This window comes from Oryctolagus cuniculus, chromosome 15 (genome assembly GCF_051225735.1).
Source record: "Oryctolagus cuniculus isolate XC-2025 breed Fujian yellow rabbit chromosome 15, ASM5122573v1, whole genome shotgun sequence".
NCBI lineage: Eukaryota > Metazoa > Chordata > Mammalia > Lagomorpha > Leporidae > Oryctolagus > Oryctolagus cuniculus.
In genome coordinates, this window is record NC_142881.1 from 33,988,458 (window position 1) to 34,012,304 (window position 23,847).

The 23,847-nt window shown below is 52.4% G+C and overlaps 1 protein-coding gene and 1 long non-coding RNA gene across 50 annotated transcripts in view; both read left to right on the forward strand.

Annotated features, from left to right (window-relative positions):
* The first annotated feature begins 4,344 nt into the window (after positions 1 to 4,344).
* The window catches only part of SORBS1 (sorbin and SH3 domain containing 1), a 237,765-nt gene continuing 218,262 nt past the window's right edge, over positions 4,345 to 23,847 (forward strand). For 11 of the 48 annotated variants that reach the window (XM_051823967.3, XM_089314661.1, XM_089314663.1 and 8 more), the window contains exon 1: positions 4,361 to 4,506. In XM_051823967.3, coding sequence (XP_051679927.3) covers positions 4,366 to 4,506 — 141 coding nt within the window. In that variant the 5' untranslated portion in view covers positions 4,361 to 4,365. Of the gene's footprint in view, positions 4,507 to 23,847 lie in introns of all 48 variants that reach the window. The other 37 variants (XM_070057515.2, XM_089314682.1, XM_089314684.1 and 34 more) reach the window with 8 other exon arrangements.
* On the forward strand, positions 18,077 to 23,779 carry LOC149121955 (uncharacterized). Of its 2 annotated transcripts, none has more exons than XR_016222083.1 (2): positions 18,077 to 18,139; positions 23,543 to 23,779. It is a non-coding gene; the product is annotated as an uncharacterized LOC149121955 (long non-coding RNA). The 2 variants fall into 2 exon arrangements; XR_016222084.1 differs by having other exon boundaries at positions 18,108 to 18,164.

A 23,847-nucleotide genomic window follows, 5' to 3' on the forward strand; every position in this document is an offset into this window, starting at 1 on the left:
TGGTCAATCTTTGGGTAACTGGGGAAACAAGTTACCCAAACCAACATTTTAAGAAAGCATCTTTCTCAATATTGACTCCCAGTAATAAACAATAAATAATATCCTCTCATTGAGTGCTTATGTTCCCAGGCAGCAAGTAAGCATGTTGCATACCTGATCTTATCTATAGCCTGCAAGTAAATGCTCGGAGGGTTGTGTTTGCCCCATGTCACAGGCGAGGGAAGTTTGCACCAGAGTTCCACAGCAGGCATTCCATACCAGGCTGTGTCAGACGTCTCTGGCTCCAGAGCCTGCAGCCTCAACCACGGTGCTCCTGCCTTCTGTAGGTCCTCTGGTTTACTTCCTTTCCTCCCATCTGTGCGACCCTGAAGCTGGAAGAAAGGCTACAGGCTGGGCTGACCTCCTAGAAATCCTGTTCCCTCCTCTCCTGATCCCCACATTTACCACCTGCTTGGGGGATTCTGCCTACAACAAGCTCATGATCCTAGCTTGTGTGCGCGTCTCTCCTGCCTGAGGTTTTTAATTCTTCCCAATAGTGGAAGGACGGGATTAATCTGATGCACATGAAGAGAAAACGAGGAGTTACTATCAAGATTAAAGTAAACCTCGGCACACTTTGGACAGCATGTAAGCACAGCACTCAGCACTGTTTGAGAAGAGCAGACACAAGCTATGGCCTCATGGAATTTACAATCTGATGGGGAGAGGGAATGAGGATTAAGGCTACATGCAAAAGTGATCATGCCAAATATGGCAAGTTCCATGAGAAGCGGGGTGTGGGTGGGGAGTGAAGCACTGTAGGGCTGGAGAGCAGGAGCCCTGGCATTTCCCAGCAGGATGAGCCTTCGGGGTGTAAGAGAGACAGACACACGGAGAAGGCTACAGAATTTACAGCGCCCAGTTCAACAGTGGAAATGTGGACTCCTTTATTCAAAAATGAATTTTAAGGCAGTGAAAACAGAGCATTAAACTAAGTGAGGGGCCCTTCTCAGGACAGCTGCAAGCCCAAGGGGGTGTCCTGCACTACACAAACCTCCCCAGTGTCTGCTTCCTCAGGGCCAAATCTCCCTCTCCCCCTTTCATGGCAGGCTCCTAGCATAGGCCCTGGTACCCAGATGAATTGGCGAAATGGCGGGAGACAGTACTGAACTGGCACCATTACACCTCATGATTCTGCAGGTTGCTCTCAGTGCTAGGACGACAGTTTGGAACACTTCTGGGCGGATTACTTGAATTGAGTCTTTTTTTTTTTTTTTTTTTTGATAGGCAGAGTGGACAGTGAGAGAGAGAGAGAGAGAGAAAGATCTTCCTTTACCGTTGGTTTACCCCTCAATGGCCGCTGCAGCTGGCGCACCGCACTGATCCGAAGCCAGGAGCCAGGTGCTTCTCCTGGTCTCCCACGCAGGTGCAGGGCCCCCCGTGCAGGTGCAGGGCCCATCCCCCACTGCATTCCCTGGCCACAGCAGAGAGCTGGCCTGGAAGAGGAGCAACCAGGACAGAATCTGGCGCCCCGACCGGGACTAGAACCCGATGTGCTGGCGCCGCAGACGGAGGATTAGCCTAGTCAGCCGCTGCACTGGCCCAACTTGAGTTGAGTCTTGAAAGATACTAGGATTTTCCTTTCTCATCCCATCCCTCTTCTCCTTCTGGTGTTTTTCCATGCTCTGCAAACCCTAATGGCAATGTTCTGCTTTGTAGTCACACAGACTGCTCGGGGCTCCTCAGGACAGTCTCCCACTCACACAGTGGCCTTGACTACAGATTGTTTCTCCACGGATGGAGTCTGGTTTTTCATTTTAAAGTCGTTTGGTTTCATTGTCACTGAACAGTTTGATAAATAGTTATCAAGAGAAAAAAATCAGGAAAAATATAAACATGATTACTCATAATCCCATAGGAAATAATTCCATAAAAATAATTCCAATGGAATTGTACAAAACTAATTTTCAACCTACTTTCCCATTCAGTGTTGTGTTAGGAGCATCGTTGTATATCAATGTCAGGACTACCTCTTCCTTTTTCATGGCTGTCTGGCATTTTGACAGATACCAATACATTTAAATTGAACGTTTGGGTTATTCTGAACTTTTTGTTAAGCAGTGTTGCCTTGAATTTGCTGGGTAGGCAGCTTAGTTTCTCTACCCTTTATTTTCCACCTCTGCGGGTAACTTTAGGGTAAAGTAGTATTTCCAGCGGGGGTTGTGCAGTGTGAGTTAATGCACGCAAAGCTCTCAGCACAAGCACAGCATGGTGCAACGCGGCCCAGCCGTGCTCAGTGCATGTGAGCATGCCCAGAGAGAGCTGTCTGACCCAGGCCGTGGTGTAAGCAGTGGAGTCGGGGCAGTGCTCTTGAAAACCAGTAGGATGAGATTGGGAAGGGAAGACAGTGTCGTTCTCTGGGCTGAATATTTCTCTAGGGGATTCTTGTGTCTTGAGTAAGTTCATAGATAGAAGTTTTTTTTTTCTTTTTAAAAGATTTATTTATTTATTTGAAAGTTGGAGTTACACAGAGAGAAGAGAGGCAGAGGGAGGGGGAGAGAGAGAGAGAGAGAGAGAGAGAGAGAGGGGTCTTCCATCCGATGGTTCACTCCCCAGTTGGCTGCAACAGCCGGAGCTGCACCGATCCGAAGCCAGGAGCCAGGAGCTTCCTCTGGGTCTCCCACGTGGGTGCAGGGGCCCAAGGACTTGGCTCATCTTCTACTATTTTCCCAGGCCATAGCAGAGACCTGGATCAGAAGTGGAGCAGCCGGGTCTTGAACCGGCGCCCATATGGGATGCCGGTGCTTCAGGCCAGGGTGTTAACCTGCTGTGCCACAGCGCTGGCCCCAGAAGTTTTCTAATATTTTTCAAATTATGTACTTATTTTTATTTGAAAGACGAGGGTGGGAGAGAGAGAAGGAGGTCGGTCTTCCATTCACTGTGGGATTCACTCCCTGCATGCTGGCAACAGCAGAGTCTGGGAGCCTGGAACTCCATCTGGGTTTCCAAGTAGGTGGCAGGGACCCAAGTGCCTGAGCCAGCATCTGCTGCCTCCCAGGGAACACACTTGCAGGAAGCTGGAGTCAGAAGCAGAGCTGGGTCTTGAACCTAGGTCTCTGATGCGGGACATGGGCTTCCCAAGCAGCATCTTAGCCCCTGCACAGTAGAGGACAGAAGGTACCCAGCAAAGACGCATCTCTCTTCCCTGATGTCCAAGAACCTCTGCAGATGAGTGTCCCATCAGCCCGTGCAGTCATCGGGGCCTGCCTGTCCTTAGCCATTAAGGACAGCCTCTTAACTGGGAGTCTGATCTGGCTGAAGATTCTAGCCAAGGGCAGCTTAGAAAAATCAGCTGTGCTCAGCCTAAGGGGGCGGCGGCTGTTCTACCTTCAGGAATGTTCTAGGGATGTGGGAAGCTGAGCAAATGGAGAGCAAGTTCCAGACCAGTGACTTGCTGGCTCTGTGATCTTGCTCAATTTCCCCTCTCCGATTCCTTTTCTGCAACACCAAGGGGGAACTGGAGGAGGTCAGGAGGATGGTGTTCAGTGGTTCCCGCTGAACAAAATCTAACAATCACACCTTTCCCTCCACCCGCCACGTTCCCGTTACCTGGTTTTATTGTTTTCACTCTTAGATGATCTTGTTGATTCACTTGTTTGTGCCGCTCCCTCACTAAAGTGGAAGCATCGTGAGGGCTGGACGTCCCTTGTCCTTTCTTTCTGCAGTAACCCTGGAACCGGGCACACACCTGACATGCGATTCCTGAGCACGTGTGTGTTCCATGAGTGCGGTCTCCGAGCCTGCGTTCCAGTCCTGGTTGCGCCCACCGCAAGCTGCCCAAATGACGCCTCGGCTTTCCCGATTGAAAAATAGGGATTCCCAATAGGAAGGGTTGGAGGTGCTGAGGACCAGACAGGAAGCACTGAGCACGCTGGCTGCTATGGAGTACCACCGTGATAGCAGCAAGCCTTGTGTAGCAACCAGGGACGGATGGAAACCTTGGCCGTGTAAATTCTCACTACACCCTACAGTAGGAAATCGGTACGATCACACCATTTCACAGAAAAGCCAACCGCAGCACACGGGTTAACTAATACTATACGCTGTCTGGAGACGCTCAAAGATTCCTTCCAGGCACCCGGTGGGCGGCCCCTTGAAGCATCCCAAGGCCTCCGGCCCGACCAGGACAGAAAGGGTTACTGCGCCCGCGCCCGCGCGCGCGTTATCAGCGGGGACCCGCGGGCCCGCGCGCTGGGCTCACAATGCCGCGGGCGGGGCGGCCGGCGCGTCCTCCCCTCCCATTGGCGCACACACCCCTTCCTGTCACGGCCGGCTAGGCCACGCCCCCTGGGCGCTGCCGGAGTGGACGTTTCCAGAGATATGTTAATGAGGGGGCGGGCACCGCAGCCCATTGGCCGGAGGCGGACTGTCGGTGAAGTCAGCGCCGAGTCCCAGAAAAACAGAGCGGGGCCGACTGCAGCGTGTAGTGTGAGCGGGGCAGGACGCACGGGCCCGGAGACCCGCAAGGTAAGCCCGCGCCTGCCGCCCTGCCCGGCAGCGCTCGTCCGCCCCGCGGCGCCGGCGCCTGGGGGTGTGCGCCTGCCCAGCCCCTGCGGGCGGCGCCTTTGTTCCGCGCTCTGAGGAGGCACCTTTAAAGGGCCAGCTGTTGGAGGGACTTGGGGGACCTCCTTGCCCAGAGCATCCCCCCGGGTTGGTCGCGGGGGTAGCCGTGGTCCCCCGAGGCTCTGTCCGTTTGTGCTGCCTGCTCGCCGGATCCGCCCGCTTTTTTCAGGGAGAGTTCCCGGGGTGCGGGGGGATCTGGGCGTTCCAGGTTTTGGGGGGTGGGGAGCGGGGCTAGCGCGATCATGGCCTCTGCTGGGAGGCAAGGTCCTCCTGCTTGGAGCGGGCTGCAGTGTGGGCGGGCGCAGGGGGCCTCGAAGCCCGGGTGGGTTTGTGCGGTGACATGAAACTGCCCGGCTGGGGCCCCTGCGCAACCGCGCGAGAAGGCGGAGGGGGCGGGCGGCGGGATGCGGGCGTCTCAGGTGTGTTCATTCATCCGCGTCCCCGTGGAGAGGCCGGCGCGCCGAGCGTGTCCGGGGCTCCGGAGACTCGGGGCCTGCGCTCCCGCCGGCTGACAGCCTTCTGCTGGGCTTCCCCGCGCCGGGGTGGGCTGGAGGCAACCTCCGCGCCCACCTCGCTGCCTCTCGACCTGGCTGCCGGGATCGGCGGTGGCCATTCACGATGGAAGGAGCAGGAGGCTTCAGGTCCTTTGCTTCCTTTGGTGGGGGGAGACGTGCAGTCGAATTCTGCATGCCGGTGCGTCCGCTTTGCCAGCCGCCGGCGCACGCCTGCTGCCTCCCGGCAGACAGAATGAATCACGCTGTTGTGTGGCTACAGAAGAGCAGAGGGGATCCCGGTGAGCGTGGCCCCGGCGTGTTCTGGGTGAGCCCTTGGATTTTGCGTAGCAAACACGGAGCGCTGGGATGCCCCTGTAGTCGCAGGGCCGACCTGCCGAAATGGCTCGAATCAATTTCGCCTCTCCCAGGGACATCATGGAACCTCCGCCTCCGCGCCCCGGGCCCCGGGCGCGCCTCGCCTCTCCGGAGTGAATGAAGGCTTAGCTGGCTCCTCTCCCCTTGCCGTTTGGGCTCCTCTACTTAGGTTCAGTTCTGCGTCTGTGTTGGGAACGTGGCTTGGGGGTGACTGAAAGAGAGAGGGGGCGACTTGAAGTAGGGTGGGCCGTAGAGGGGGCGCAGCCGTCGCCGCGGTGACAGGAAGCGCATGACGGACGCCCGGAGACTCCATATCTACTGCCCGTAGCGACGTGGAGGAGGTAGAGGCGGAGGGGGTGTGTGTGGGCTCTGCGGGGGGGGGGGGGTGGGGGAGCAATTTTCTGCCCCACCCTCTTGATGCTGCCTTAAATAGCTGATGTCTCCCTGTGGCCTGGGAAAGGAGGGAGGGGTTGGTCTGTTGGCACCTCTGCCCTGGGCACTGTTGGGGTAGATGGATAGGAAAGGGTTAGTTCTCCAGGGGTTGCTGGGAGCACATTTCTCAGCGGGAGGGTCCCAAGACTGCAGACCCGGGCTGCCGGGAATTAGCAACTGAAATGCAATGGGCCGTACCCTGTTGGGGTGTAGCCGTGGGAGGGTATTGTGGTCCTCCACCAACACCCACCCCTGCTGGCCCTTTCCCCCCTGACCTGCTCTTTGGTTGTAGTTGGAGAGTTTCTGCAAACTTTTCTGAAGATAATGGGATTATTGGGGGCTGAAGGGGGAGTAGGATTTATTGAGAAGGAGGAGCCAACACTTCTCACTGGCAAGACAAAGAGCTGTCCACTCTCCCTTCTCTTCCCCCTCCTCTCCTCTCCAATCCGGAGAGGTCAATCCAGAGAGCCGAGTCTGGGGTTTTCTTTGCAGAGAATTGAAAGGGCAGAGCCCAGGAAAGAAAGCTTTTATTGTGCAGCACTGGTAATCCTCTGGTTGTCTAAATGGAGCTCTGGACCCTTCCCTGACGTGGAAATAGATTTGCTGTAGAGGGCACTCACTGTGTAGTTTAGGATTTAACCTGTTTCTGAAAAAGGAACAGATGGCCTCCCAAAGCTTTGGTGGAGGCGCTCTGGACCAGAGGCAGGGCAGCTGGCTTTGCTCCTGCCCACCAGTCTTCCCTGGGCTCGTGCCTTCCCATCACTCTCCGGGCCTGTGTCCTTGTTGGTAAGGTGGAGGACTTCCGATAGATCATTTTCAGGGTTCCTGACAGCGCCACTGCTCTTAGATTCACAAGTGCAGCTTGTGATGGCGTTGTTAGGCTCTTTCTTGGCATGAAGGAAACTAGTACTTGGGCTTGTTGGATTCAGATTCACCTTTCCCTTGATTTGTGTGATTGTGAGGTTTTACCATATGTGAATAATTCAGAGCTAGAATGGCCCCGGGCAGAGGCACAGACCTCAGAGTGGGTGATTTTCTGGGGTGGTGGTGGGGGGGGAGGGGTGGGATGACAGATTGCTAAGGGAAGGGAGTTTTCTGTAATTCTTCCTGGTATGTTGAACCCATTTTATTTATGGTTATGCAGCTGTACATTTAGAGTGTGATCATTGGAAGAAACCTCTGTGGTTTCCAGGTGCACTTCCTTCACTGAGGAATCTGAGAGCTTGGGGCATTGGCCTGTTTGCCCAAGGTCACAGAGCCAGCAAGATGCAGAGTTGGGGTAGGAGCCCAGTGAATAGATTCTAGGTCCTGTGTTCCAGATATGTCTCTGAGAAGGATTATCCCGAGATGGGGCAGAGAAAAATGAGGAGGAAATAGAGGCAGAGAAGTTGGAGAAACAGACCAGAGAAGGTGGGAGCTGGAGACGGGACGCGTGGGAAAGCCAAGCTCTGAGCAGAATCAGCTGTGAGGTGGAGGGCATTTCTGCCGCCCTCGGAGTGGAATAAGGAGCGGCTTGGCTGAGGCCAGGGTGCAGAGGGGCCAGCTGAGAGTCCCGCCTGGGCCCGAGACGGACCTGGAGTCCCTGTGGTCTCTCCTGGTGACCCTCTGATTTCAGAGTATGCTGGAGGCTGCTTCGGAGGCCTGTGGCTGAGGACAAGCAGGATCTGGACATGTGGGAGGCAGCTATGCCAGCGGGATGCTGGCGAATGCTGAGGGGTCCCAGTTCTGCTGAAGCTCCCCCCAACCTTTAATGCAAAACTACAGCAAAGTTTTCCATGACATTTCTGTTTGATGAAAGCAGCATTTTCTCCTCTGTCGTTCATGGGTGCTTTGTACATTTTATGAGTTGGCGATTCATGGACTCCCTTTCCAGAGATGTCTGGAGATGACTGCTTTGCTGAATTGGAGCTCATTTTGGGGGAAGCCTCTGGCTTATGACCTGAGCTAAGCCTCATAATGTTTCAGTGGGCAATTCAATAGCTGTGAACAGTGGTTAAGCGGAGCATGAGCCATTCAAAGGCCAGGATAAAAGGTGATAAGACTTTGAAGTCTATAGCCCAAGCCCTGAGCTGGCAATGAATAGTACTTTTCTTTGGCCAATTTAGGAAGTGTCTTATGGATCCTTGGTTGCTCTTGCTTTTTGTCTGCGGTGGGCCCATTGTCTGTTCCTGTGTTTTGCTGCCTGTCTTCCTTTTCTATTGTTTCGCTCCTCTATCCATTTCTTTCTCTCTCCTCCCTTGTATGTTTCTCCTAGCTCCCCTGCCCGTCCTTTCTTTACTATTGATGATACAGCTTTGTAGTGTGTTTTAATGCGTTTATTGCACCATTAAAGTTTCACGTTCTCTGTTCTTAATTTAAAATCACCGTTCAGTCTTTTTGAATGTGTATGTGTTTTACACACAAAATAAGCAAGACAAACAAACCAAACCCAATTAAATTGCTTTTTATTTCCATGTGGTCTTTCATTGATTTTTCCCCCCTTTTCTTTTGTGGTCAGTAGTAGCTCTTCATAAAAAGACAAAATTTCCTAGGTCTCTGTCATGTGGTTATTGTTTTTACAACAAAAACAGCTACCATAATAGAAAAAGTTTCCACTCTTCTATTGTGAGCCACAAGGGACACCCTTTCCCAAGAGATGTGCCCTATTTTATGACTTCCTCCCTGGAAGGGGTGTCTTTAATATGTTCTCCAGCAGGAGCCGTGCTCTGAGGGGTGAGGATGCTTTTGGTGGAGATGGGGCTTTGGAGCAGGCTGTGGCCAAAAGAGTGTGCCTGGGAAGAATTTAGACTGATGGCTCCTCTTTGTTTCCCCAGGCTGAGCTAACCCAGGTGGCTGTAACAGCACCCAGACCTCTTTGGGAGAGAACGAGGTGCTTTCTAGTTAGTGCTGGGTTGGGACTGTGAGGCGTCTTGTGTTCACCCTGGAGGGTGGTGTGAAGTGCAGACGCTGTAATGGGTCTATGCTGAACAACCATTGTCATATATATTTTTTACAAGAAAACTTTTTTAAAGATTTATTTGAAAAGCAGAGTATTTTTTGCTGCCTGTCAAAAGAGGTAGAAGCAGAGAGAGAGAGAACGTGAGCAAGCGAGGTCTTCCATCCGTTGGTTCACTCCCCAGATGGCCGCAACAGCCTGAGCTGAGCTGATCCAAAGCCAGGAGTTAGGAGCTTCTTCCGGTCTCCCACGTGGGTGCAGGGGTCCAAGCACTTAGGCCATTTTCTGCTTATTCAAGCCACAGTAGAGAGCTGGATCAGAAGTGGAGCAGCCGGAACTAGAACGAGTGCCCGTATGGGATGCCGGCACTGTAGGCGGTGACTTTTGCCTGCTACACTACAGCGCCAGCCCTCATTGTCATATCTTTCAGACTCCGATTAATTACAGAGAAGGCTGAGTCTTGACGCGCAGGGGTCTACAAGTAGGTCGGTGTCTGAAGTGGGTCTCCCATGCAAGAAATCGCCGTGAAGACTCCAGTTTTTCTATTAAAAATTCACATGCATTTTGTATTCTTTCTAAAAACGTCTGTGCTGGTTTTAGTATAAAAGTATTTACACTAAACAGTAAGTGCTTTGCTGTTGAATACAATTGATGGTCCAGGAAAATGTTGTGTTTATCTTGGGCCTTCCTTTCCCCTGGTCCTCCCCAAATGTGCACAGCAAGCCATATACTACAGCCGGAGAAGCCAGGGGGAGGGCAGGCGGCAGCCCTGCCTGGGGAGAACCCCTCCAGTCCTTCCTTCCTGCGGGCTCTGCGGGACCCAGGCATTCAGAGCGCTCACCGTCCCCAGAGGCGGGTCCAGCCAGCTGCTAGGCTCCTGTGTGCATTTCCCTGGCTGACTCCTGCTTCTTGCGTCTGAAAGAGCTGCCGCTTCCCCCAGAGTTCATCTTCTCCTTTTGCCATTGCTGCTCCCCTTGTCTTCCCCAGATTCCGAAAACTGGGAAGAGAACAAGTCCCTGTTTCATCTTTCTTCTTCAGTTAGATTCTCATTTCTGCCAGAGTTAATATGTGCAGAGTTTTAATGCTGCAAGGAGTGTGGGAAGCCTGTGGCACCCCTCCTCATCCCGGGCATCCGTCCCCGGAGTCGTCACTGAACATGATTTTCTGTTGCTGCAATAAATGACTGCTACAGACTTAGTGGCTTCAGACAGCTCAAATTTGTTTTACATTTCCGTAGATTAGAGGTCTGAAAGGGGTCTCCCAGGGCAGAAATCATGGCGTTAGTGGGGCTGTAACCCTTTCTGGGGAGGCTGCTTCTTCCCTGCTCTCCGCAGTATGCAGAGGCCACCTTTGGCCTGAGCTTGGAGCCCCTGCACCGTCTTCAGACCTAGGAGTGGCTGCTTGAGTCCCTCTCCCACTGCCTCTCACAGGTCTTCTGCCGCTGTCACACCTTCACCTGACTCCCTCCTCTTCCTTCCTCTTCCACTTTTCTGTGTGATTACACTGGATCATCCACAGTTGTGTCTGTGTGTTAGACACTTGATCAGCCATCTTCATTCCCCTTTACCAGGTAACCTCCCAGGGTCAGACATCTGGGGTTAGGATGTGGACATTTTGAAGGTCTCCAGTAGTCACTTACAACCCTTTCGGTAGTTTTCTTCTGATATAAGCAACACATTTATAAGTTACGTTTAAAATGTTCTTCCCTGATGGTTCATTTTAGATTTACTTTTACTTTATTTATTTGTGAATATTTATTTTCATATGTTTGAAAAACAGAGAGCGAGTAAGCGAGAGATCTTCCATCTGCTGATTCACTCCCCAAGCCTACAACAGCCAGGACTGGGCCAGGTTGAAGCCAGGAGCCTGGAACTCCATCCAGGTCTCCCATGTTGCTGGAAGGGTTCCAAGCACTTGAGGCATCATCTGCTGCCCCCCAGGGTGCTGCCAGGGTACATTAGTGGAAAGCTGGATTGGCAGTGGAGGGGCTGGGATTGGACTGGCACTTTGATATGGAAAGCAGTTGTCCCAAGCTGCAGCTTAACCTGCTGCGCCACAGTGTCTGCTCCAGATGTTATTTTTAGATGTTCTTTTTGTTGTTGTTGTTAAAGATTTATTTATTCATTTGAAAGGCAGGAAGGCAGGGAGGGAGAAAGAGAGAGAGAGTTCATCTGCTGATTCACTCCCCAGATGGCTGCAGCAGCTGGGGCTGGGCCAGGCTGAAGCCATGTGCATGGAACTCCATCCAGGTCTCTCATGTGGGTGAAAGGGACCCAAGCCATCTTCCCCTGCTTTTCCAGGCACATTAGCAGGGAGCTGGATCAGAAGGGAAAGAGCCAGGACTTGAACTGGCACTCCTGGGATTCCAGCATTGCTGGCAACGGCTTAACCCGCTGTGCCACAGTGCCGGCAGCTGGCTGTTATTTCCTGATGTCCTTCTGTGGAGTAGAGGAGCCCTTGTCACACCTCACCCGGTTATTCCCTTCCGCTGTCCTGCCAGTATGGTTACATCTGGTTTTGGTTACACCGACGCTCAGTGTTTACATTCTATCGACTGTGTAAGTAGCGTTCATGGCCCAGCCATGTAGTGTACTATAGTGATGTTTCCCCTCTTGTGCGTTTGTTGACTTAAAATTGCCGTGTTTTTTCTATTTATGTTATCTTCAATGTACTCATTACTGATTCCCGATGTATACGGTAGGGATGTTTTAAAACGTCTCTGTTTTATAGCACGTGTCCTTTTTACTTTAGTTGGCGGAGACTTCCCTGTCGGGCCTCCATCCCGCTCCAGAGGTGCTTGCCCAGTGACCTTTTGGCCTGCAGCATGACTCATCCTGGGAATCCCCTCACCTTATCCTGGGTTGGGTCCTCTGTTTCCTCTCTGGTTTATTCCTCTGCGGGTTTCTGAGAGTCTGTGCAAATGGTCCAGCTTGCACGTCTGAAGTGTTTCTCTATGCTTGAACTTGATTGGTGATTTGACTCAAACAGACTTTTAGGTTGAAAGTCACTTTCCCTTCGAGGGTTGAAGGCATTGCTCTACTGTCTTCTAGGTTCCAGTATTAATGTCAGAAATTTGGATGCCATTCTGATTTCTTGTTGTCTGTAACCTGATTTCTCAGTGAAAGTTTTTAGGATCTTCTCTTTCCTTATGATTGAAATTCCTTGCTTTAGAAATTATTGGTCCTAGTCGGTAGTGTATGCTTTTAATCTGAAGACACATATTTCAGTTTTGGGACATCTTCATATATATATATATGTACTTAATAATTTTCTCCATTTTCTGTGTTTCACCTTTGGAACTCCTACTGGTTGGGTGTTGGGCCTCCTGGATTGAGCTTCTAATTTTAAAATCTTTTATTTCCTGTTTTCCATTAAATTCTGTTTTTGTTTTACTTTTTGAGAGATAGTTGCAGCTTTTTTATCTTTAATCCTGTTCAGTTTTTTTACTTCTGCTTTTGTGTTTTTACATGAGATGAACTTGCATGTTTTACTTTCTGAGAGCTCCCTAGTTCTCCGAATGTCCCCTTTTCTTTTTTAAATAACATCCTGTTCTTGTTTCATGAGTACAATAAAATCCTGTGTTTTCTTTTCTTTTCCCTTTTCTTTTCTCTTCTTTTTACTCTCCCCCCACCGTGGTTTTCTGCCATTGGCTCATCTGTCTTTCTGCTGATCCCCTTTCTGCTTCTTTTGGGGACTGCATTTCCCCGGGTCACCCTTCCAGCACACTGATCCTTGTCTGACCATCTAGATAGCAGTGGAAGCCACACTGCTGGTTGGGCGTCTGTGTGGTCGTAAGGGGCTTGTTCGCTTCCTTGTAGGGTGACCCGGCAGAGAACTACTTCTCCCACCCTTTTTTCCCCTCCCACTGGAGAAACCTGCATAATCAGTGCCTGTGGCTCTTTGCTCTGGGACTTTCCTGGAAAGGGTTTTCCTGGAGAGCATTTTGCCTGGGGGTGGGGTAAGGTGGGTAGCAGCTTCGGTGTTCTGCATGGTGGGAATGTGAATAAGAGAGGGGCTGGCTGTTACCCTGCTTGGTGTGCAGACTGCTAGGTGTGCTGGGCGTCCAGGTCTTTGGAAAGTTGCCCCTCCCCGCCCACCTCACTCAGCTCTGTCAGAATCCGAGTTTCTGGTGCAAGTTGGACTTGGACCTTTACCTTGTGCTGGCTGAGGGAGGAAACCACCAGGCTGAGCAGGGAGCCTGGGGCTGATGGCTCCTCAGACAGGCTTGTAGCAGGCTGTCTTTGTTTTCCCCCTATCCTGCTTCTACCCTTAGAGTCCCAGGGCCTCCAGCTCCCGAGCCTTCTCCAGGTTCTGTGCTGGGAGTTGGTGACTTACTTAGTAGTTTTTTGGCAGAGCAAACAGAACAGAAACCTAAGTCAGCTGCTGGGCATGGAGGTCTCCTCTCCCTCCCTGGAGTTCTGTTGACACAGCGTTGTCTGCTATTGTTTCCTTTCCTTGAAGAAACCAGTTCCTCTACTGGTCTTTCAGTGGGGTTCTGGGAGAGAGCAGAGGTAGGCACAGGTGTCCAGTCTGATGGAGTTTCTTTAATCTCTTTGTCCATGCCCTTAGGCTTGTGCCGGATGTAAGTCATAGATCAAGAAATGTTTGATTGAATGCATATTTGTTTTTAAGATGACACGCATGCAGTTGGTCACCAGATTTCAGTAGAGTCCCACACACGCAGTCTTACTATTGTGATAATGCCAGGCAGCGGATCCTACCCTACTTCCTGTGCAGTGTAGGCTGAGAGGCAGCACTGACTGCTGGGCTGGGGGTGGCAGGGCCGGGTGCTGGCTCCAGCCCTCTCGCTAGCTACCTGGGTCACCTTGAGAAGTTACGTAACCTCTCTGCATCTTGATATCCTCAACCTTAAAGTGAGGTGCGGGTGAATCCTGTACCTACTGTGTGCAAGGCACAGCGCTTCGATTCTTCCAGGTATCTTTAAGGGAGCCTGTGCTGTGACATGGGTCATGCTGAATTGATTGCACTTGGCTTCTATATTTCACACAGCTTAGTTCTGTGTCTTCTGCTTATTTTTTTTTCTTTGAAGATTTATTTATTTATTTGAAAGTCAGAGTTACAGAAAGAGGGGGAAAGAGGGAGAGACAGGGAGATTTTTCTATCCTCTGGTTCACTCCCCAAATGGCTGCAACACCCAGGGCTGGGCCACACTGAAGCCAGGAGCCAGGAGCTTCATCCAGATCTCCCACATGGGTGCAGGAGCTCAAGCACGTGGGCTGTCCCTGCTGCTTACTTATCCCAGGCCGTTCAGCAGAGAGCTCGATTGGAAGTGGAGCCGCTGGGACTGGAACCAGTGTCCATACGGGATACTGGTGTTGCAGGTGGAGGTTTTACCCACTATGCCACAATGCCAGCCCCCTTCAGTATCTTGGACAAAGTCCTCTGCATGTATTACCTCTTACTGTTTCTAGACTGTAGGCTCCTGGTGAGGACGGCCTAACAGTCATCTTTGTAGCTCCTTTGTCTACCACGGGCCTACCACATGCAAGTGTTGGAAGTGTATTGTTCTGCACACTCCCTAGCCCACTTATGGAGCTGGGGTCTTGAGGGAACTGATGTTAAAGTCAGTGGGGAGAACGATTCTGGACCCCAGCCCTGACACCGAAGGACTCTGTGCCTCTAAGCACATTGCAGTCATGTATTTGTTTAATAGGCTCCATGCTGTTGTCACTTAAGAGTGTATTCATCGGACCAGCACTGTGGTGTAGTAGGTTAAGTCTCTGTTTGTGGTGCCAGAATCCCATATGGGTGCTGGTTTGTGCCCTGGGTGCTCTACCTCCAATCCAGCTCCCTGCTGATGGCCTGGGAAAGCAGTGGAAGATGACCCAAATGCTTGTGTTCCTGCACCCACGTGGGAGACCTGGAAGAAACTCCTGGCTCCTGGCTTCAGATTGGCCCAGCTCCAACTGTTATGGTTATTTAGGGAGTGAACCAGTGAGTGGAAGACCTCTCTCTTCCTCTCTACCTCTCTCTGTCTGCAATTCTACCTCTCAAATAAATAACTAAATCTTTAAAAAATGTATGCATCTTAACTATGGACATGAATTGCAGGCAGAACCCTGCAATTACAGTGTTTAAGAACATGCTAATTGTTTTTTTTTTTTTAATAATGTATTTTGGTTTTCTCACACCTTTGTGCTTATGTGCCAGAACCAGTAGATTTAGGTAAGTGAAGTAGAACTTTTCATCGAGAGCTACTGGCACCAGGCTTCACTGGGAGCCCTGAACTCCTTGTTGAGCCAAGGCTGGACACCTACAGGCCAGGGAGCCTGAAGAAGCAATGCCAGTGTAGGAGACGAAGTATATTAGAGCAGCTGAAAAGTCCCTGGCTTTTGATTTGCTCAACAACTAGGAACTGAGCACCCCCTATAGACCAGGGTCCGTGCTGGGCCCTGGGAACAGACAAAAATGGCACCTGCCCTCCTGGGGTTTACAGAGCAGTGCTGAGCTGTGTCATGTGGTTGTGACTAACACATGTGCTTATTTACATTAATTAAAACGAAAAAATCCAGTTTCTTATCTTTGCCTCATTTCAAGTGTTCAGTGGCTGCGTGTGATCGGTGACTGCCCTATGAACAGTACAGATCTAGAACATTCCATCATTGCAGGTGGTTCTCTTAGGCAGGCTGGACTATGGAGCTGAGATTCTGTGTCAGGACCAGGTATCTTTCTAGCTTCACCACAGAGGCCACTGAGGCACAGCTGGGAACACACCTGTCTTGGAGTGTGGCTCCTGCTCCCTGAAGTGAGCTAGGGGTGCAGAGTGACTAAGGGGGTGGTCTCTGTGCTCAGGTTGCCTGGGTTCAGATCTTACCTCTGCTACTTCCTGGCTTTGGGACCCAGGGCAAGCCACTGCCTCGTGCCTCAGTTGCCTCACCTGAGAAATGGAGAGAACAACAGTACCTCCTAGCTCATAGGATTGCAGGGAGGATGAGTGGTCCAGTGGTGCAGACCTTGAGAACTGTGCTGGCACATGGTAATCATACAGAATCACAGGTCACTGCTGTCAGACGAGAGGACACAGGAGGTACTGATGGAGCCAGTGCGCCATCTTCCAACAGGAGACTGGAGCGGAAGAAGAATGTTGGCAGGGAAGGCTGTTTGTGGAGTTGACTGACCACCTGCAGGACACAAGTGAACATTTCTAAGCCCAGGACTACTTCCATCACGTGTGCTTATGTATAAAAATGCCTGTGTGTGTGTGTGTGAGTGTATGTTGTGGCACAGCAGGGTAAGCCATCGCTTGTGTTGCCACATCCCATATCTGATTGCTGTCGATTCAAGCCCCGGCTGCTGTGCTTCCAATTCAGCTCCCTGCTAATGCACCTGGGAAGGCAGTGGGTGATGGCCCATGAGCTTGGTTCCCTGCCCACGTGGGAGACCTGGATGGAATTATGGACCCCTGACTTTGGCTTGGCCTCACCCCAGCTGTTGTAGGCTGTGAAGTGAAACAGTGGGTGGATGGAAGATCCCTCTTTCTGTGTCGCTCCCTCTCCTTTTCAAATAAATAGGTGAAACAAATCTTTTAAGAAAAATGCCAGCATTTCTCAGAGCCCTCTGTGTCTTGAAACTGGTTGTTAGGGCTTGGAACTGGGTCTTTCCACTGTCTCCTTCTTCCTGGTTTCCCCCTACCTGGGCTGGTCCCCAAACACCCTTGCTCCCCTCTCTACCTCAGAGAGTGGGGTCACGTTCACTGCCCCCCGCCCCCCCAGCCTCCTCATGGAGCTGAGGGATGCCCTGCAGGAGTGAACGAGAGAGAAAGGACAGAAGCCTGTGGTGATCCAGCACTTGGGTCCTGGTCTTGTCCTTGAGGGTTCAGTCTCCTGATGATGTCATCTTCTCGTGGCTCAGTCTCTCCAGCAGGCAGGTCTGTGGCAAGTAGCCCTGCCTTCCCAGAGGGGCTCTGTGCCTGGATGAGGAGAGAGAGCTCTGATGTTAGTCCCAGGGATGAGATGGGGAGGGGGCAGGGGATTCCCGGCTTGCACGTGGAACTTTAGCTTAAGGAAGCGCGTTAGTAGCCACAGTGGTCGGTGTGGGCCCCGCCCCCTGGAGTTGATTTCCGCCCAGCACAGCAGGGGCAGGGCTCTTGTCAAGGGCCTTTCAGGTCATGGAGCAGGAAGGCTTCAGTGTGACAAGGCGTGTGTGGGGAGGTGCGTGCAGTGAGGACACCCTGCGGACACGTGATGGATGTGGCACCTTGCCACGCCTGAGTGAGGAACGCAGGGCAGGTAGAGGCTGGGCGTCTCGTCGAGGCAGACCCAGGGGCAGCCTGATTCTCAACACCGTGTAGAAATACAGGTTTTCTCTGAGTCCCGGGGATCAGAAGTTTTGAGTACTTGAAGCTTTAACCTGTAACTGACGCTGCCAACCTCGTTCCCGCTCTGGCCTTGACTTTGGGTTATCATGGGTGACTCTCTGGTCGGTAGCATTTGTAAAAGGAAGGGGTGCTTAGTAGATTCCAGAATTGCCCCTGTGCCCCCCTGAGCCATTGCGGAGGCTCATGGCTCTGTTGTGCAAAGCCCGACGTTTTGATAATTAGCGTCAACCTGACGGCTGACCTTTGAGCTGGGTTTCCGAGAACGAAAGGTCATGAGGGCATGCCTCATGAAACCCAAACAATCTCTTGCTGCCTGGCGGCTGTGGCACCGGTAGCTGTGTACATGAGCGGTTTCCTTGTCCAGTGTCTGCGGGTTGCTTTTCTCCACCTTGAGTTTGTCTTTAGTCGGGGCAGAGCTGGTGTGCGGTATCTGTGTCACGTGAGCACAGAATGGTGGTTAGGGCTTGGAGTTGCCTGTGCTGCACTGGCAGGGGGAATGGGGCCGTTTTCCTGGTAGGCTGATGTTAGGGAGTCATTGCAGGGCTGCTGGGACGTGGATCCTGCTGTGGCTTCTGTGCTCAGGCCTTTCTTTACGGGCAGCGCACCCAGGAGGCTGGCGCTAGGACACTGGGTAGGGCCTGGAAGCCAAGGATGACGTGAGACAGGCCGGAACTGGAGCGGGGAGATCTGAGTCGCCGCCCCAGTGGCTGGGGCAGTGGGAATCTGGGTGGAGCAGCCAGGGTAAGAGTGGGAACAGCTTTTAAGCTGGACAAAGTGAATAGAGGCTGCGGAGAAAGCAGACCCCCAACAGGAGCAGCAGTGGGAGTCGCTGGGGAAAGCCGAGGCTTGGGGGAGCCGAGAGCCACTGGAGGTGGCTGCCGAGCCCCAGACCTGTACCAAGGCAGCGTGAGGCCTTTTAGGGCGACTTGACGTTTGCTTCTCGGAACCTGTGTGTCAGACGTGGTGTGTTGGCGAGTCGGCGTGGCAGGTGTGAGGGGGCGAGTCCCCCTAGGAACTGGGAAATCTTAGTCATGCCCGGGCACTGATAGAAGATACGATGCTGTTTCAGACAGCTGCTGCAGGAGGCCCAGCAGCCGCCAGCCTGCATTCCGGGCTACGACCTTGGCTTTTTCTTTAATTATTAAAGCCAGGGGACGTTGAAATACTCACCTGAAGCATCGCTCTGATGGCTTTTCCTTCTCGGGGTCAGAGGGGCTCCAGCAGAGAAGACGTTTTGTGGCCTGTGGTTCTAAGATGCTCCTGGTGTCTCCCTCCTGGAACACAGGTGCTTGCCCGGGCAGCCAGGAAAGCCAGAAGAAACCCCAGGCAGCGGGGTGCAGACCTCCGTGGGCTGTCTTGCAGCGTGGTGTCTGCTCTGAGCACGTCCTTACCGAGAGGAGGATAGTGTGTTTGTTTTTATCGTAGGCCAGGCAGAAGCAGTGCTGTTAGAAGGCGTAAAATATTTAACGCTCTTTAAAAAATTAAACTGCCCGGGAGACTTCCATCGGTGGTGCCCATGGCAACAGGCATCGTTCTCAGGAGTGCCTTCCTGGGGCTTGTGGGTGTCTCAGAAGGGACGGGATTGGGGCCTGGTCTTGGGAGGGCCGGATGGGAGGCTGAGCGCTCACCTGCTTTGCGTGGGCAGAGGCTGGGCAGAGGCAGGGCTGAGCCACCCCTTCAGCAGTCCATAGTGGTAGTTGGGGTTGGGGTGGGTGGGGAGGTGGCCTATTTTGACAGGAGGAGAAGGAATAGAGGGAAGATAACTTACTGCCCCTTCGGGGTTTGTCCATTCCTTCTTTTTGTGGATTGACCTCTATTGTTCCTGGCACTTGCTTTCCCTGCTTCAGGGCTTTTCGCTTGTGTGGTTTCCCTATCCTGGAGTGCTCCTTCCTCCTCTGTCTGGACAGCTCTGTTGTCTCCTTCCATTGTCCCCTGGAGCATGGTGTTCTCGGGAAATGGAGCCGCCAGGCCAGGTTAAAGTCTGCACCATGCAGGCTATTGTGGCTGTGGGGTTCTGCGCAGAACCTCTGCCTAGCATTTGTCTCTGCCGCCTTGGCACACTTGCTGGGCATATCATTGTTTGCCTACCAGTCTGTTGGATCCCAGGGCTGCCTGGTCACTCTTGTGTCTTAAGTGCCTACCATGTACCTGGCCTGCAGGAGGCGCCACACCACCTGTTGGGTAAATTAATGCATTTATGAAGTTTGGGTTCTGTACAAGGGTTTGGGAATACAAAGAGAATAAAACATCCCCACTGTCCTCAACGAAATCCTAAACTAGGGCAGTGGGTGAGCTCTCAAGACCCCCTTGGAGGTGCAGGAAGAAAACAGTCTTGCCTGAGTTTTGTTTGCTCTTTTACTAAAAGACATAGCTTTGCTATTTAAAGAGGGACACATTTCATAATTAGCTTGGAGGTTAATGTGCTCACAGCTGTTTCACTAATAGGAAAGTGCCATCAGGAAGTTTGGTGAAGGCCTCTCTGAAGGGAGAGGGAAGCAAATGAAAGGGCTTTTTATGCAAAAGTGTGCTGAGCACTATGTCAGGGCAAGTACAAGGCCAGAAGAGGGCATTCCTATTAGTACGCAGAGACTGGCACGTGCAAAGGCACGGTGGCTTGGTGGGAAGAAGCCTCAGTGCGCTGGGAGAAGCGGCGAACACAGTAACAAGGCAGGGCTAGGGCTTGCTGGGTCCATACTACCAGGAGGGGGTGGGGACGACAGGAGGGAATACCAAATGGATAAGACTGGGCTCCTGCCTGCAGGGTGGGTGTGGTGTGTTAAGGGAGATGAGGGAGGAGAATTGCAAATGCCTTAGGAGAGACTCAGCAGAGAGGATACCTGGGGTTCAGAAGAGGATGGATAGTTTGGTTGGGAGAGATCAGACCTTGTCATGCTTTAACAATCTACCATGGGTGGGGCTGGCATTTTGGTGCAGTGAGTTAAGCTGTCACCTGTGAGACTAAACAACCTGCTCCTGAATGAACCGTGGGTCACAGAAGAAATCAAAAGAGAAATCAAAAACTTTCTGGAAGCAAATGAAGATAACACAACATATCAAAACTTATGGGATACAGCAAAAGCAGTGTTAAGAGGAAAATTTATAGCAATAGGTGCCTCCATCAAGAAATTGGAAAAACACCAAATAAATGAGCTATCAATGCATCTCAAGGATCTAGAAAAAATACAGCAAACCAAACCCAAAACTAGAAGCTGGCATCCCATATGAGCACCAGCTCATGTCCCTGCTGCTCTGCTTCCAATCCAGATCCCTGCTAATGTGCCTGGGAAGGCAATGGAGGATGGCTCAAGTGCTTGGGCCCCTGCACCCGTGTGGGAGACTCTGATGAAGTACGGATTCTGGCTTCTGCCTGGCCCAGCCCTGGCCATGTGGGTAGTAAACCAGTGGATGGAAGATTTTTCTGTCTTTCTCCTCTTCTTTTCTCTCTGTAACTCTACCTTTCAAAGAAACAAAGAAAGGTTAAAAAAATAGTCTAGCATGGACAAGGTTACACAAGGGGAAGGAGTTTGGCTTCACATTATGGCCTGTCTTGGGTTAAGACTTCTCCATGAAGTTCTTCTTTGTCTATTCCTGCCCAGTGGGATTCATTCTTTTCCTTCCTTCCTTCCTTCCTTCCTTCCTTCCTTCCATTTTTATTTATTTGACAGAGTTAGACAGTGAGAGAGAGAGAAAGGTCTTCCTTCCGTTGGTTCACCCCACAAATGGCTGCTATGGCCAGAGCTACGCCAATCTGAAGCCAGGAGCCAGGTGCTTCCTCCTGTGGGAGGTGCTACACCCCTGTGGGTGCAGGGGCCCAAGCACTTGGGCCATCCTCCACTGCCTTCCTGGGCCACAGCAGAGAGCTGGACTGGAAGAGGAGCAACTGGGACTAGTACCCGGCGCCCATATGGGATGCTAGTGCCGCAGGCAGAGGATTAACCAAGTGAGCCACGGTGCTGGCCCCCAGTGGGATTCTTAACATCACATGACTCAGGTCCTTCCTTGGGCTGTATTTACCGGATCACAACATTGTATATGAACAAGAAAATGGCACATGGCTATGTGGGTAGGCACCCTCAGTGTGTTCACTTACCTGTGTAGTCATGCACACTCCTTTCCTAGCTTCTCTTGTTTTCAAGTCCCAGGGCTTGAAGTAATTATGTAATTAGAATCCACACTGAGTGTGGCTAGATAAGGTGTAATTAGAGAGGAAAGCCTAATTTTGGAAGAATGATAAGAGGTCATTTGACTCAGTTCGGGCCCAAATCCAATCTTGGGAGAACAGTAGGAGGTCATTTGGATGTAGGGAGCTTGAGGCCACCCAGGGGCCCAGATTGGCCTGAGAACTGGACAGATTCTGTTTCAGCTCACTGTGAAGGCCGTTCATTGAACGTCTTTTTGGTAGAGGGACTTGTCCTGGATCTGTGGATCTTAGGGAGGACCCGTCCTAGAGACCGGCGATGAGGTCCTAGAACAGAGGTGAAGACTCCTGGGTGAGCAGGGCGTTGGGCATGAAGTCACAGGGTAGGTGGCATAGCAGCCACGTCTCGAAGGGGAAGGAGGGCCTTGAGCGCATTGGCAGGAGCCCTGTGGGTACGTGAGAGGCTTTCACATAGTATCTGTGGAGCGAACGCCCGGCTGAGGTCGAGGTGGAAGGGACACAGACGTGTGGATGGTCCTGTGGCCGGCTCACTCAGCTCAGGCAGTACAGTGGTAACACAAGGCCAAAGGCCATGCAGCGGTGACCACGTGCACGGTGGACAGCGGAAGGTTCCTTGTAGAACGTGGCTTGGACAGAGCCTTGCCGGACCAGTGGAGAGGGGAGAATGCAGACGGGAGGACCATGCAAAGGAGGGGGGTGAACAGGTGCAGACCTAGAGAGGGAGGAGAGCCTTCACCTGGGAGAGGAGGCAAGGACACGGCGGGGAGGTGAGGGCCTCACTGGAATGAGTGGACTGGTTCCTGGGGGTTGGACAGAGAGGTTTGGTCCAGGGGCACCGAAGAGCCCTGGTGGGCTGCTGGACAGCAGAGTGGCATGAAGAAGGTGTGTTGAAGAAAGAGGAATGCGGCCTGGGGTGCAAGATGGGCTCCTGGGGAGTTCCGCTTCTGCTGCTGGGGCCTGAGCTGACGGGGACCGGGCAGTAGGCCTGGGAAGCGGCGTCCTGTGCCGGCCTTTATTGCTGCAGGTTCCTGGTCCTGATGAGAGGCTGGCAACCAAGGCAAGGGCATAGAGGGAGGAGGCTGCAGGGCTCTTGGCTGGGAGAACAGAGGGGCCCAGTTGGTGGGGAACGAGGCTGTGGATGGAGCCTTGGCATGTCAGGAGCCCCCAGAGTCCTGTCCTGCCCCCATCCGTGGAGAGCCCTGGCACCAGCCCCTTCATCTGAGTTCCATTTCCTTGCCAGTGTGAGTCTCTGCCTGTAAGGTTCAGGGTCATTTCAGAGGAGCGGCAGGGTCTGGGCTGTGAGGTCGTCCCTGGAGGTGAGAGACAATGGGTGTGTGGATTATATATAGGCTTCTGCCCGTGTGAGGCCAGGCTGTGTTCTGGGGCAGAGCAGGGAAGGGGTTAATCTTCATTCGCAGAAAGGAAGTCCTTAGTGAACCCCTCCCCCACCCCACTCCCTCACCAGGGTTTGGGAAACTTAAGGCCTTGGGCCTTTATAAACTTCTGTGCCAAGAAGGCCTCCTGGCAGAGGAGGACCTGGGCAGGGCCTTGCAGGGTGAATAGAGGGAGAGAAGGAAGGGCTTTGCAGAGGAGAGAGTGATGCTGGGTTAGGTTACACAACTTGCAGTAGGGATTCAAGGAGGGAGGGGGTGCGTTCTGGAACTCTCTGGTGTGCACTGCTTCTGTACCAGGTGCTCCGTGAGCTTTGTCTCATAATCCTTACATCATTGTCGCCGCCATCATTGTTGTCCCACGTTTCAGATAAGGCAGAGCGATTCGAGAGAGGCCTGCTTGCCCGAGGTCTCTGTGGGGTGGGTTTGCCTTCTATTGAGGTCTCTGGCTCCGGTGTTAACAGTCACGCGTGTCACTGTATTTTGCTGGCTCTCCAGAGGAGATGGAAAAAAGGACAATGGTTTGTCTTTGTGACCCTTGTTTCCAAGTTGAACACTGACCTAAAATGTGGCTCCAGCTGCCATCCGTGCCACAGCATCCCAGCACATTGCCAAACCCAGGAGCTGCTGATGTGAGGCACTTAGAGCTCCCCAGGGTCTGAAACCCTGGTTTACAGATCAGGAAACCGAGGCCTGGGAGGGAGAAGGGCTATTCCAAGGTCAGGGGCAGAACGGGGTTGAGAACCAGAACAGTGTGGAGATGCTGGTCGTTGTGGCTGTTTTAAGACTCATTGTGCCCGGTTGCCCCTCTTCCAGGCCAGCTCTCTGCTGTGGCCAGGGAGTGCAGTGGAGGATGGCCCAAGTGCTTGGGCCCTGCACCCCATGGGAGACCAGGAGAAGCACCTGGCTCCTGCCATCGGATCAGCGCAGTGCGCCGGCCGCGGCGGCCATTGGAGGATGAACCTACGGCAAAAGGAAGACCTTTCTCTCTGTCTCTCTCTCTCACTGTCCACTCTGCCTGTCAAAAAAAAAAAAAAGACTCATTGTGGAAAAGTTTGTTTTTGGACAGACTTGTTTCTGGGCAGGCTTGAGTCTGAAATGTCCCCTGCATCCATGTGCGT